This window comes from Citrus clementina, unplaced genomic scaffold (assembly GCF_000493195.1).
Source record: "Citrus clementina cultivar Clemenules unplaced genomic scaffold, Citrus_clementina_v1.0 scaffold_7, whole genome shotgun sequence".
Taxonomy (NCBI): Eukaryota; Viridiplantae; Streptophyta; class Magnoliopsida; order Sapindales; family Rutaceae; genus Citrus; species Citrus x clementina.
This window is the reverse complement of record NW_006262075.1, coordinates 5,107,904-5,122,505: the sequence shown is the minus strand read 5'-3', so window position 1 is coordinate 5,122,505 and position 14,602 is coordinate 5,107,904. Positions and strand designations below refer to the sequence as shown.

The following is a 14,602-nucleotide window of genomic DNA, read 5'->3' as shown; positions in this document are numbered from 1 at the left end:
ACAAAGGATGTCACATCTTTTCCAGTTAGGAATAATAGTTGTAATCCTATCTAGATTGCTCCAAGATACAAATTTCAGGAAGAGAGAGTATGGGTAAGTAGGTTTCTTTGGAGTTGGAAGATATTGCTTGGACAATTATTTCAGAAGATTTGTAGATGGTTTTTAGTTTGGATTGTCTAATTGGGATTATGACTTTCAGGGAGTTTAAGGTAGTATTTACATAGTAGCATCTGAAGGGTCTAATAGATCTAGTGTAAAGGACTGAATAACTCTTTCTTTGTTTTCATCTTCTTGAGTTTCAAAATGGAAGTTTATGGAGAGTGAGCTATCTATAGGGACTCTGATGGCTGAGGAGGAAGGATAAAAAATTGTTTGGGATTCTGATATAGGATTGTTTGGATTTTCCATAGCTAAAGTGTTTCGCAGAGTTTTCTTTGAGGTGATAAGCCCTAAACACACGGCTCTCTTGGCATTTTCAAACAGGCGCCACACCTGAGGGAATTCTCACTGAGAGGCTTTGTTTTCTGAAACCAAGTCAGTATCCAACAATTTTCTAACGTGGAGGATCGGAAGTATTTCGGCAACCACAGAGCATAATATTGTTATATACACAGGGGTTTCCTTTAAGGAAATATAGCTCTGATACCAAATTAAAAGTAATATTAAAGGATGGTTTTATTACAGAGAAAGTAGAATACAAGATTTCACCTAAGACTATATCATACAACGACTCCAAGACTCGATGATCCACTACACTCTCAAGGAGTCATTTTTATAGGCACCAAGGGAATCTCCTTTTACTATTTATATTATTACATTTTTCTCATAAAGGAGATTCCTTTATGACTCATCACACAGTACATACTTATCCTTATGGAATCTCTCTTGCGCACTCGTGATACATACATATCTTTATTACAAATATCTACATATTATTATTCCCCTAGAATATGGCATGGGGAGCAGCTGCGCGGTGGCAGTGCAGCTGCCCCAAACGTGTCTATAGATGGGGAAAATCATGGCTCTTTCAACGCACCAAATGACACCCCTGATACTACCTTAGCTCCCCTTCCTTTGGCAATGAAGAGTCCTATATGATGCATCAAATCCTGCCATGTCAATAAAAAAATACATATTCAATAACAAAACTTAATATTCAGTAATTAGAAAAGTAAGTCATTAAAAGTTTGTGCACATGATGATGAACCTCAACATGAATCCTCTGATCTAAAACATTGACAATTATGACTCCAGCATTATGCATCTTCAATCCTATTACTGTTGATAAACGACTAGTAAAGGAGATTTGAACACATCTGAAGAAAGAGAGGATGAGCGCATATAAGGCTGTAAGCTCGGTATCTCACCTAGCATTTTAAAAGATGTTTGATATCCTAGAGGACCTTGTCTCAATCCTACTTATCTGAAATCATTGATATTAATTCTAGTTATAATTAAATATTTATTCAGGTATCATTGGCTGAAACCAATGATCAAGAAGCAAAATATACCATAAACCTTTTCCTGCACGTGCCTAAAGCTCATCACTAAACCAAATGAGAGAGTCAAAAGGAACCTCGTGGATGAACTTTGATCTAAAATCAGAGAAATCAGAAAGTGATCACCCTCCTCAATTTCTCACCAGGTACTGTTTTCTGGCACCTGTGGTCATTTTACATAATGTATTGGAACAACTAGGTTGTCATACTGTAAATTATTGTCTTCAATCATTTAAACTGACTTAACCAATTCCTTAGAATTCAACTGATGAAGCATGATAAAGATTTTAGGTATTACTTCAACAATTGCATTATATTGCATTGGCTACATATAAAAAGTTCAGGAAGTTGGTTAGAGAGGGAATTACATCAAACTATGTATCAACTACCACATAGACATTCTTCTCTCTCTCTCTTTCTCTCCCCAGAGTCTCCTGTGACTATTATCTATTTATGGATGGATACAAGTTCATCCGAAGGAATCTTCTGATTCAATTCAAGTTGTATAACACAAAATTTGCATGCTCATGTTTACCAAGTACCAACTTCTTCAAGGAGAGCAATAAATGATTTCTACGAGATATAAGTGTGCTTATAAAATTTAGCAATATTCCTAATAAAATGAACAGACATAATAACGTCAAATACAACGATCTAATGATTTAAAGCACCTGTGGATGAGGCAGAGCATCTTTGATATTTTTGGCAACATGAACTGGAAAATCATAAGTTGCACATCCACGTGAATACACAATCACATCCTCCAGAGGGGCAAGAAAACCGCGATTTCTTGCAGATAATGTGGAACACACAAAATCGAGCACACATGCGTCCGTGCATATCCCTAACACCAGTACCTTCAGACACCATCAAGGTAAGCAAAATCAGATGAAATTTTCCCCAGTAAATCATGAAAAATTAGAAAAACTTACATTTTTAATCTGATTGCTCTTCACCCAGTTAACAAACACATTGGAGCCATCTTTCTCAACAGAGCCAAGAAACCCATCAATGCAATCCTTGCGCCTGAGTGTTACATTAGTTTCATTCTCCAACCATTGTAATTCTGCCACAACAACACGGAAGCAAGATTAGAAAAGGGGTAATACATGCCAATGGCCAAATATACAAGTTACCGCTAACACTAACATAAAAAGTACCTGGAACTAGATTTGATTCATCAGTTCCACTAATACAGTGAGGAGGATATGGGGGCTCAGGGACATCGGGATAATGGGTATCAAGAAAAGCAAAAACGGGCCATTTCTTCTCACAGAACACTCTTGCAAGTCTCACTGATTCGTCTACCATTTCAGAGATTTGTCCATCAGGCTGTGATGGAGCCTGTGGAAGAAGCACGAATCCATAGATAGAACAATCTCAATACAACCGTCATACGCAAGTTAAATTTGAGCATGCAACATTTCAGATAAAAAATTTGATTGCTGGCGGCGATTATCGTCATCAGATGAGATGATGTGGCAAATAAAATAAAATAAAATAAAAAGATAATATTAAAATGTTACCAAGTTGCCAGAACCAACAGTACAAAAGCCATTAACAACGTCAACAAGAACAAGACCGGTCTTAACATCTCCAGACAAGAACAGAGATTCTTGTTCCACTGGAAGTTCGTTCCTCAGCAAATCAATTGTCTTTGAGGTCATCATCATCTTCCAGTAAAGGACAAACCAAAACAAAAGAAGACAACGCTGAAGCGATTTGGGAAAAAACACTCGAAATACGTGCCTTGAATGAGGAGGTAGGTATACTATTATTGGTCAAAAGAAACAGAAGTGCGAAGTCTATTAGAATCAATCTGAGCCGTCGATGACATTAGAAGACCCTATACCGTTAAAGACTTGCCTCTCGAAAGTTGCTGCGACAATGTACAAGGACATTTATTCATTCATAAAACTGAGATTCAATTGGTTAGGCGGAAAGTAGTGGCGTCCACTTTTTTATTTTAAAACTGAGCGCAATTGGGTTTGGTCGTTGGTGTTGTTTCGTCTTTTCTTTTCTTTGGACGACCCTTGGGTAGTTTCTGAGCATCTGAGCTTTCAGAGTGTTGTACACCCCACGATCTCGATTCAACTCACCATCTGTCATTATGATTTACCCATTTTAATTACAGCACTGATGTTTGCTGTAATTATATATATATTAGATAGAACAAAGGACCGGACCGGACCTGACCTGTCGATTCATCACTGTAACACTTTCCAACTGCCAATGTTAGACTTGACGAGTTCGCATTCATAATTTTTGAATTCTAGAGAGGATTGCATTTGTTAATCTCTCAGTTAGATATGCTCGTAAGGATACATATTTCATGCTCTCAATAAAAAGCTTCCACACTTATCTGTGCTAAGCCTCATCCATACCAGCAAAACGCATCTCATCTTATAATTAGATCCATGATCTGTCCAGTTTCAGTAATAACGTTGTCACAAAAATCCACTCTGTTCTTTTTTTTTTTTCTTCTTCTTCTCTCTTTTCAAAAGCCACTCAGTATATAATATATGTGTTTATAATAATTCCCAACTAAACTAAATGAATAAATTTGTTGAAAGTACAGCAAACAGGAGCTATTAGCTCATTTTGAAAGGCCAATAGATCAATGGAATTCCTGTGCTACCACGTTTACTGTTTGACATTATATTAAATTCACATATCCAGAGCAGCGGATAAGCACTTAAAATCAACTCAAGACTTCTCTTATTTTCACAACTTAAATAAGCGATCATTACGCTGCCAAGATAAGAAATTGGTGAAAGAAATACAGAAACGGAAACGTAAAACACCTACACTAGATGTGTACAGTACTATCTGAGGAAAGGAATTGTGTAGGAGGGTTAATTCACAAACTCAGGAACCTAGCAATATAAGCGATTCGATATTGGAGAGGCTGATCAGACATAACCAATTCATAAGCTCTTGCCCTTACCCTTGTCATCATCTTTCGGGAGTTTTACACCCATCAGGCCGAGCAAATTGGAAGTAGGGCCAGGGAGACCTTGTTGAGAAGAAAAGGAATCAAGCAAGTTCTTCACAAGGTTCAAATCCACATCCACAGGAGTGAAGTCCTCATCCATGCCATCTGTGGCGTTTGATGCTCCCTGCACGAATAAAATTTATTCATCAGCTACTATGACACAAGATTTGGAAGTAATAAAAGTAAGGTTGGCTAAAGTCTAACACCATTCAATTCAAAAATCAAAAGTAAGTATAAAACTCCAACGCTACTTCAATCATACAGTTACTCTCCTATAAAGCAAGATTAAAAGAAAAGCTAAAAGTATTTGTAAATCATATAAAATTTATAATAGTCCCTCCACATCCATGACAAGAATACCTCAGATTTCTTGAAAGGTTCTTCATTTGCATGTATGAAACTTTTCTTCAGGGAAGTGTTCCTCAGCTCACTGTTCAAAGCATCAGAATATGAGCTCATGAAGGTATCTTCTCCATCATTATTGTCCTCCTCAGCAACATCACTACCATCCTTGAACTCATCTGAGTATATCATTAATGAAAATATTAGAACCCCAAAAATAACTACTCTATCTAAAAAGAACCATAAACTTTTCAGGCACTAATAGCACACATGCTTAGTCAGTCAATGATGTGCATTTAGGTATGAAACAAATATGGATGCATAGAAAGAAGGCAGTTTTCTGTTAGTAATGTTAAAAAGATTGAGCGGCCCTTAAAAGTATCAGTAAGACCAGTAAGACAACATGTCCAGCTGAACCCTCATATATGCCACAAATCAGAAGCTTGAGACTTTTTTCAGTTTGAACTTTCTATTGGAGCACATTTTGTCAAAATGTGTGTAGACAGAAAGCAAGGTCAAACAATCAAATAATAGAAGCAACCTGCATCACGCAGGATACAACCATCCAAATGCATACCATTATCACAATTCTGAACTGTAAAGCAGAGTCATGTGTAATTAATTGTATCATCAGAATTTTCAGCAAAAGGCATTTTGTGGATGCGCAATTAACTGCACAATTTTTTAACCTCTTTATGATAGGATCACATGTTTAGGCTATTTTAACAAAGTTTGAACTGCTTCCAAATTGTCAAAATTTTCACAACCATACAGACTACAGAGGGAGAGAGATGAAGAAATATAACTAGAATTTTAATAACTTCACTGCCAATAAAAATAAAAATCTACTGCAAATATAACCATTCATAAACTGAATTGAGGCTTACCAAAATCCATATCTGAAGAAGACCCCTCTTCAGAATCATCATTATCAGCAATGTCTTGGCAACCTTGATCTTTCATTACTGATTCCATGTCCTTCATGAAACGGTCCACATCAAGGTCAACTTCTTCCAAATTTCTTTACCCAAAAAAAAAAAAAAAAGATAAATCACATGTTGCATTCAGTGTTGATCCCAATAAAATAAGTAGACATACATTTGAAAAATGTCCCACAACACATACAAATAATCATAAGCCATGCAATTTATGTAATGAAGCAACGGTTAGAACTCATTCACAGGAGTTTACTGCCCTCCCATTTCGACCGACTCAGAGAAAAAAGAAAGAAAGAAGGTAACTCCACTTCCCACCCAATCAAAAAGAAAAGAAATTACAAAAAGGAATTGCACACCTTCTTAACCTCAAGTTATGTGCATTGAGCACAGAGGCTGATGTCAGGACTTCAAACAAAGCAGTAAGACTCAGGTTCTGTGTGAAGTCCAGCTAAGGTAATGATGCAAATTAACTATGGTTTATGAAGAGAGAGAGAGAGAAGGAAAAAAAAGAGGAAGAAGGGGGGGGGGGGGGGGGTTGGTGCACGGTAGAAATAACAAGAGGGGAAATAGATGGATAAAACCAAGTATGGGCATGAATTTGCTGCATTCATATCTCACAGAGGAGATGCAGAATACACATTCGTGCAGGGAAAAGTTAATTAAATCTTCCCCCATTGGCTGAATCAGAGGGGAGACATCCTCAGAAACCATCGCTTCAAAAGGCACAATTGTAATTGTTACATCTTCGTATGTTTGCAAGAAAGCATTACAGCCATATTTATTCCTTTAAACAAAACTCTGAATTTCAAAAATCACCAACTAATTAAAGCACGTGGTAACCAATTAAATCAAATTCAAAATCCTAAATAAGCTTAAGACTAATCCTATTTTTACACCAGGTAAATTTCAACTACAAGTTATCAGGATATTTTTGGGGAAAAAAACTTCAAACATCCATAGTGCCTCATCATGTACAGAATATTTTAAATCAAAGGATCCAAAAACGAACAAACCAACAATGCTATTTAGAATAAATATATGCAACATTTATGGGAACAGGGTTGCTTTGTGTGGGAGAGAGGATATCAACGGCAAAGCTAAATCTGGCATCCTAAATGTTCATGTGCGTGTATGAATATAAGTGTGTAAACTTGTTGAAGATGTGGATAGATGTAAAGGCATACTAACCTATTTTCTGGAACCTCTGCTCCCTTGTAGCTAGATACTTTACGGACAAAAGCCTGCATGGTTTTTGCTATGTCACGAGGATCAAAATCATCAATATCTTTACTGGATGAAGGACCACTATCCTGTGACTCCTTAGATTTCTGTTTACTGTTAAGCTTTGAATTATAAAGTTCCAACTCCTTTTCTCTCTCTTGAAGAGTAGAGTTCAACTCATCCTCACCACTGTAGAGCCAAGAATCATCATCTGAAGGAGGAACTTCCTGACTGCTAAAATCATTGGCTGAATGAGGTAAAGCAAGAATTTCATCTATGCGTCTCACTGGAGCACTCAACATTTCACTGCAAGAAAAGAGAAATCTAAATTACACATGCTACATTACTACAAACTAACCAAAAAAAAAAATCGTTGATGCTCCTAGTAAAATCTTAACGAAAGCTGTAAACAGAATAGTGCTATAACTAATGAAAGAATCACATAGTTATGCCTCACTAGAAAAAATCAAGGGTACTCAGAAATATTTTCGACAATAAAATATTAAAAAAAAAAGAGAGAGAGGAAAAAACAGTGAAATCTAACTTGACTTCAAACTCCAAAACTTCCTTGCTTAGCTCTACAAAACAGGCAGGTATCCTACTCACCAATTATCACAATACCTTCTACAAACTTCAAAACCTTTCTACTAGTGCTGACTTAATAACGTGATCTCTCAAACATGAAAACAATTCTATGGACTACTTTGAACGAAAAAGCATAACAATAGATGACAAATAACTGATTGTTCTACATACATTTTGGAAAATCAGAAAAACAAGCAATATTTCATTCATATACCTAGTTCTGACAAACAAGTTGCTCTTCCTATAATACTCCTCAGCATTCTCCATCAACCTCTTGTACTCCTTTGATCCTGGAATCAACCCTTCAAAATACCCACTTTTCTCTAAACTCTCGAAATACTTACTCCGCGTACTACCCTTCCCTTCATCTCCCTCCTTCTTCCTCTGCCAATAAACCATCTCAAAACCACATGCAATCTTCATACCTAGCTCAGCCTCCAAATACCCTGCAGCATCACCACTCCTACTGGGCATTGGATAACACTTGGGCGCCTGAAACGTTTGCTGCATCAACTGTGCATACATTGCACGCGACATCTTCACATTGACCAAAACCAACTCTTCTTCTTTTCCTTTGCTCAAAAACCTCTCCATTTTCGCCGCGTACTTCATGGTATCAATATCTCTATCATAAAACCCCTCTACGGCAAGCGAAATCAAACAAGGCTCGTGCTTCAGCACCTGAGCCACCGACACCGGAACCCTAACCCTAACGTTATGCATATTCCTTTTAGCTCGATGAGGATAGTCAGAAATCTTTCTCTTGACTGCGTTTTGAATGGCTTCAGAAGCACGCGATTCGTTCTCATTGTTAATTAAAAAATTTAAACTATCAACTAATGTAGGGTCGGGTAGGGAGGTTTTGGGAATAATATGGAGATCACCGCGGCGAATAAACAAACGGTTTTCGGAGTTGTCTGGGTTGAGCCAGCGGGGGAGGTGGAAGGCGGCTTCTATGAGTAAAAACTCGCCGTCGGAGTCCCAAACGCGGATAGATAAAGCATGAAAGGCGCGGGAGATTTCGAAGAGTAAGAAAACGGTGAACCACTCGTCTTCGAGATTATCTCCGAAGCGGAGGTGGCCGTGGAGGTGAGGGATGGCGGTGGTGGAGAGGGAGAGATTGAAGGGCTCGTGTTGCCAGATGTAATCGGAAATTAGAGGAGAGAGATGGTCGAGGATTTGGAGGTGGATGGATTGGAGAGATGAAGTGGAAAGAGTGGAGTCTGGGTATATAGAGTAGAATACGGTGTCGTCTGGAAGACGTGGCCGTGTTGCTGCCATTTTGTGAGAGAGTGATGCCACTATTTTTCAGTTTTGATCTTCTTGGGTTTTAGCGCCAGACGCAGAAGAACGGGTTTTGTTCGGGGAAATTCCCACCTCTTTCGAAAAACAACGTCTCTTCCAGAATATTTTTCTTCTTCCAAGTTGCAACGGTAGTGACGAATCATAATATTAAATAAATACGCGTTGGGCCGAGCCAGGCCCGCCATGCAGCCTGATCCAGTTATTATTGTTCTAAAACTTCTAATGTTACTTGGTATTTACGGTGTTGTAGTGGGTGTTGGCCCGGTTGGGTACCTTCAACGAGTGTAATTACAGTTATCATTTTCAAGAGATTAACACCTTCCACCCCATAATTTTAAATTAAATAATATTATAACTTTAATATTTGAATCTTAACTTTTTAATTAATTTAAGTTCCAACTTAAATTTCATTCAATTGATATTCTTTTCAGGTGTTGTATTAGCTGGCGCTACTTTGCAACCAGTAACACCCACATGCACGTGAGGTGTATGTGTTATTTCCCTTAAATTTACAATTAAATAAAGGCCACTGTTATGTTACGTTGAGTGTAACATACACACGCTCACAGCAACGATAAAATAACGAGACTTGTTACTGTTGCTGTGAGTGTGTGTATGTTACACTCAACGTAACATAGGGTGACCCAAATAAAATAAAATAAGACAGAAAATAATTAATTTGTGAGTAATCACAGAATTTTGTGTAATATATTATATTATCACTTTTAATTTTAATGAGAAGAGTACGATATTGGAACAGAGGTGAATTCTTGGATCAAACGGTCCAGATAAATCAGCCGACAGCAACCATCGATCCCAAAAGTGCAAAAGAATAAGGATTCACCAACTCTCTCAAACGAAATTGATTCATCTAAGCCGTTCGCAATCAATCATGTGTTACGGTCACCGGCGATCTGTATCACCTGACTCGTTTGCTCAGTCCAGAGCTCGTCGGACGGAAAACGAGAATGTATTGGTGGTGGAGGACTTGCGGGGCCGGCTTGCCGAGACTGAGGCGCGGCTGGCGCGAGCCAGGGCTCGAGAAGCTGAGCTCAGCCGCCGACTCGAGGAAATGAAACGATTCGTTTCGGTAATGGAAATCCTCGAGACCTACCTTAAACGGCGGTTTCGCGAGCAGCAAGAGCACTTGGTTCATCTTTTCTCTTCGATTCCCCAAAAATAGAATCATCTTTCCCGGTGATTTTAGCTTATGCCCTTGTTAATATGATTTTCTCTTTTGCTGGTTGTGACTGTTGTTTTTGTGCTGTTTGAAATGTTTCATAGATATGAAGGGAATTACTACCAGACCAATGATCGAAATTTTTCATTTTGTTTAATGTGATTGATCATCCTTCCGTTCTTTTTTTTTAATATAATTTTGGTTGAGTTGAAAATTTGAGTAACTTTAGTTTTTTAGATGAAATTGTTGTTGCATAGGCTAACGTTTAATTGTTGGATACAGTGAAGCATGCAGCTGAGGTAAAAGTCCGTGTTTTGGTGTTAGTGAAAGTGTGATCATGGTTTCAGTTCGGGTCAGAGGAAAAATGGATGAGTTACTGGGCGTTTTATTTGATGAACAAGTTGGTTTATTTTTTGTTTAAGTAGCAAGAAGTGAGCTCTAAATAAAGGTTTAAGAGCTTTTTTCTATCTTTCAGCACAACATGGCATCACAGTTGATACCATTTGGGTTGTCACTGAAGGGAGAAGTTGCTGTGTAGGTTTCATATGTTGATGTGATTGGATAAGAGAATGTATAGAAGCTAAGTATCATATTTGCTGATTTCATAATTCGCAATGAGTTTGGGAGATGGGTGTTCTGGAAAACCTGTGAAAAGCATTCACATTGGTAAGGAATTTGATCATTAACGCTAGCGTTTGGATCATCGATTATCCAAGTGTCTTTATCAGTCATGTAAACTCTATGTGTATATGAGCAACTTTTTATAGTGACTGGTCACTTGGGAGTAATCTTTCATGCTTTGTGTTAGGTGGTTGAGATTTAAAATGAAGTCGGTATCCTCTAGACAATGGAAATGCTACTGATTCAAGGTTTTAGATTCATTGTAAAAATGTCAACATTATCGGATAGCTCTGGTAGGTACTGGTTTTTGCTTATATCTGATTGGCTATATTGGAGGACGGAAAATGAAAGTTTTGAATTATGGAACTCTATGCTCAGCCTATAAGGTTTTGAGTGTCATGCTTTGAACTTATATCTTGTTTATATTAGTTCCTTGACTTCTCTGCAAGCTAGCCATCAGAAAATGAATTATGAGTTAATGGCAAATTCGCCGGGTATTTGATAGAGGAGGAGAGCAATATCTGAAAATAATCCAACTATCATGATGTTTGTGTTATGAGTAGAAGCAGTAAAATTCTGCCACTGCTCAAAAGCATTCGTTCAAAACTCAGAATCTTGTGATCTCACTGATCTGCATTCAATTTTCCCCAGACCCCTGCCCTTATTATCTATAATTTATGCATCCATACTGCAAAATATCTGATATCTAGAAGACAATTTTCGGTTGTAGATGAATTCTATGAAATTTCCTGAGGTTATAATTCATTTTGGCAATGATACAGCTAAAGTTGTTCCAACTTTTGATTTCTTGGGCATTTTATGGTACTGTTTGCTGGTTAAGCATGAAATGTAGTCCAAGTGAAAATATCAAATTCGGAGTTTCACACTGTAATTCATTTATCTTTTTTGTCCGCCCAGTTGACCCTCTATTGACAGTAAAAGTATATTGATAATTTTCCAATATCGAAATACTTTGAAGTACTGCATATTTGACTCCATGAACAAATCTATTTTCATCCCTTTCTAAGTTACCACCCAAATTAGAATTCAAGCTCCAATTATTTATATGTTCTGATTTGAATATGAGGTGCCCTTTTGTTCTGTAATCTGTGTTGGTGATGTCAATTCATTATGCATAGATGATGAGGAAACAGAAATTGTGTGAATAAATTAGAATCTACTCAAGAGGTAGGAATAAGATACTTAGAGCCAATTTGGGAATGTTGCATCTTTTAAAATAATTGTTGTTAGCTGTTCTAAAGAAATGATTAGCTTAAAGAGAATCAGTTAAGTATTTGGCAAATCTTATTTTGAAAAATATTGTGAGTTTTGAAATTAGTTATCGATGTTTGGTAAATTTTATTGGTAAACTGTTATGAGAAAACAAATAACTAATACCATAGATAGCCACGAAGGAGAAGTTCACATAGCCATACTGAGTCTAACACAGATTCCGCAGTCTAGCGACTCTGAAAAATCCTATGCTGATATCACCAGAATCTTGATGGCCCAACTTGATCAACCTACTCAAGGCCAAACCTCCCATACAGAACCATTTTGCTTTGCAAAATGGACATTTCCTATGGGATGTCCCTGGCTCAGGCATGTGTGACTCAAATTGTCCCTGCTGGGATGATTGGGAAGAGGATGATGATTATGCAACCACAAGGAAACAGAAACCCAAAAAGAAAAAACCTCCAGTCTCATGCCATCACTTTGATCCCAAACCACCACAAGATCCTTCACCTCCATTACCTGTTTACAAAAAAGAACTCAAATGGATTGCAAAACATTGCAAATCTGAGACTCCATCACCGATTCCACTTCCAACACCACCACTAGCTTGTATGATGTTTTCGTCTACTTCTTTAAACTACTCTTCTTCTTTTCCTCCTTTAAAAACACACACCGACTCCCAACGTAATGTTGTGTCCAAACCCTTTACGAGAAGACTGGATATATTCTTTGGGTTGAGGTTGTCTGGTCGAGATGAGGGTGCGGATATTGCGGGTGAGGGAATTGGGTCGTTTGTATAACTGATAAGGGCTAAGAAGAGGGTAGGAGGATTCACTGATTTGGGCAGATTCAGGGATGTAAGAATATTCAACAAGATTTTCAATCTTATTGGCGGTATGAGAAGTGTAAGATTTTAGTAAAGAAAGAGTAGAAGAAAGAGTAACAGGAGTGGAAGGGGAGGAAGATGAAGTGGAAGCTATGAATGAGAAGTTCTCTCTCTGCGCCTGAAGCTTAAAGAGTGAAACAGAAAAGACTTAAATTATACCATTTTGAGCATGAAAAGGAAAATTTAGAAAACATCAAATTTTCAAGGACGACAGCACAAAGTCTGTCCTTAGGGCCAGTAGCCCGCAAGTTTTGGTTTCCAGCCGATATACACGTAGGTGCAACAAAACTAAAACGCTTCCTTTAAAGGTCATATAACCCAAAACAGACTTTCCTTAGTCTTAAAACAGGATACCAAACCAATTAAGAAATCATCATAAGTTTTCTGGTGCACAAGATCTTTTCTGGAAGGTAAATGCAGAGCATACTTCTTTAAGTTTTCAAAATGAACAAATTCAATTTCTTTTCTTTTTTCCTTTCTTTAGATCTTCATTTGCAGAGAGAGAGAAGGGAGTTTAGAATTTCATGGTTTATGAAAACACACGAGAGTTTATTTCTTGGAAAGCTTCTCTATATCTTACAATCAAAGGGAGAATTCCTATATAGGAGAATTCTCGAGAAGATAGGACAGGGCCCCTATCTTTTACAAAAGCAAAAGTAAAAGATACATCATAACACGACTTTAATTATTACAAGGCGACAAAGGGTGCTTTAATAATTAAAGCATGACTTAGACAAAAGCAAAAGCATAAAGTAAAAGCAAACTTTAATAATTATACAAGACAGAAGCATAAAGTGAAACATAATGATTACAACAAGACAAACTACTTTATGGAGAGCGGAGATTCATATAGTCGTCTTCGGATGAGCTTTCTGTTTCATCAGGGTCAGTGTCACGAGAGGTTAGTGGGAAAAATGTTTTGGAGAGCTTTGGATGCTTACAGTGGGGACCACGATAAGGTGGATAAGGACAATCTCGTCTGAAGCCTAGTTTGAGTGGTGAAGAGCAATGCACAATGCTTGGTGTCTGTGTGGCTTTGTCTGCTTTCGGAGGTTGCGATGATGATCCCGGTTTATGCATGGATGGCTGAGGAAACTGTTGGAGATGTTGACCTGAAGGAAGAAATTTTTCCCATGGGTCTTGTGAGTCTTGGTAAAGGAAGTCGGTGTAGTCTGGTTTTTCTTCTTTGATGATAATGCCTGTGAACTTTGATTTAGATATAGCGGATGAAGTAGGGATCATGATGTGGTCATGTTGTGGACCTAAGGAAGTGTGGAAGATATCTTTGTGTGGCGGCGTTTGGTGGTTTAATTGACAAAGGTAGTTATGCAGGGTGGATTGGATTTTATTGTCAATGACAGCTGGGTGAGGTGCAATGAACCATTCGTATACCTGGTCTTGAGACCAGAAGAGGTTTGTATCGGGATGCTGAAAGTATGGCCTGTGAATGATGAAAACTAAGGTAAACAGTTGTGCTTCAGAGGCAGGTATACGTTCGAGATTGTAAATTTCTGACAGCTGTTGCAGCTTCTTTCTCCACCATGGAATGGGGGAAAACCATTCAAGTAAAGTCCAGGTAAGAGAGGTGGCTTTGTTGAGATTAAGTAGATGTTCCAAAGTGGGAGTAATTGGGAGGGAATATGAAGAACATTTCAAACCTGTCAATGGCAAATTATTCACCACCTTTTTTATTACCAAAAAACCTATTGGTATTCAATTTTTCCCCAATTGTGTCATTTGGACCAAGGTTATTGGTTCAACCCTTCTTAATAAGAATATCTTGTTAGGCTTTGA

At 37.8% G+C, this 14,602-nt stretch overlaps 3 protein-coding genes across 3 annotated transcripts; 1 reads left to right on the top strand and 2 right to left on the bottom strand.

The window, feature by feature from the left end:
- Positions 1 to 643: 643 nt before the first annotated feature.
- Positions 644 to 3,581, bottom strand: LOC18037299 (nicotinamidase 1). The gene is made up of 5 exons (XM_006426199.2): positions 3,026 to 3,581; positions 2,660 to 2,843; positions 2,432 to 2,565; positions 2,171 to 2,356; positions 644 to 1,109 (listed from the first exon to the last, which is right to left on the bottom strand). Exons 1-5 carry the CDS (start codon positions 3,170 to 3,172, stop codon positions 1,017 to 1,019), a joined length of 744 nt encoding a protein of 247 aa, XP_006426262.1. The 5' UTR covers positions 3,173 to 3,581; the 3' UTR covers positions 644 to 1,016.
- A 606-nt stretch (positions 3,582 to 4,187) lies between these two features.
- Positions 4,188 to 8,992, bottom strand: LOC18037280 (protein ecdysoneless homolog). The gene is made up of 5 exons (XM_006426197.2): positions 7,795 to 8,992; positions 6,963 to 7,301; positions 5,724 to 5,857; positions 4,855 to 5,015; positions 4,188 to 4,618 (listed from the first exon to the last, which is right to left on the bottom strand). Exons 1-5 carry the CDS (start codon positions 8,859 to 8,861, stop codon positions 4,427 to 4,429), a joined length of 1,893 nt encoding a protein of 630 aa, XP_006426260.1. The 5' UTR covers positions 8,862 to 8,992; the 3' UTR covers positions 4,188 to 4,426.
- A 649-nt stretch (positions 8,993 to 9,641) lies between these two features.
- LOC18036889 (protein SKIP34) lies at positions 9,642 to 11,359 on the top strand. The gene is made up of 2 exons (XM_006426195.2): positions 9,642 to 10,082; positions 10,348 to 11,359. Exon 1 carries the CDS (start codon positions 9,778 to 9,780, stop codon positions 10,066 to 10,068), a length of 291 nt encoding a protein of 96 aa, XP_006426258.1. The 5' UTR covers positions 9,642 to 9,777; the 3' UTR covers positions 10,069 to 10,082; positions 10,348 to 11,359.
- The last annotated feature ends 3,243 nt before the right edge of the window (positions 11,360 to 14,602 follow it).

Bases quoted from the DNA above. Each gene is read 5' to 3' on its own strand.
- LOC18036889 (XM_006426195.2), top strand. From the start codon at position 9,778: ATGTGTTACGGTCACCGGCGATCTGTATCACCTGACTCGTTTGCTCAG.
- LOC18037280 (XM_006426197.2), bottom strand. From the start codon at position 8,861: ATGGCAGCAACACGGCCACGTCTTCCAGACGACACCGTATTCTACTCT. The intron at 5,858-6,962 runs GTTAGTATGCCT...TTTTGGGTAAAG, and splicing joins GCAGAGGTTCCAGAAAATAG to AAATTTGGAAGAAGTTGACC. The intron at 5,016-5,723 runs GTAAGCCTCAAT...TGATATACTCAG, and splicing joins TTCTTCAGATATGGATTTTG to ATGAGTTCAAGGATGGTAGT.
- LOC18037299 (XM_006426199.2), bottom strand. From the start codon at position 3,172: ATGATGATGACCTCAAAGACAATTGATTTGCTGAGGAACGAACTTCCA. The intron at 2,844-3,025 runs GTAACATTTTAA...CTTCTTCCACAG, and splicing joins CTGTTGGTTCTGGCAACTTG to GCTCCATCACAGCCTGATGG. The intron at 2,566-2,659 runs GTACTTTTTATG...TTGTTGTGGCAG, and splicing joins TGAATCAAATCTAGTTCCAG to AATTACAATGGTTGGAGAAT.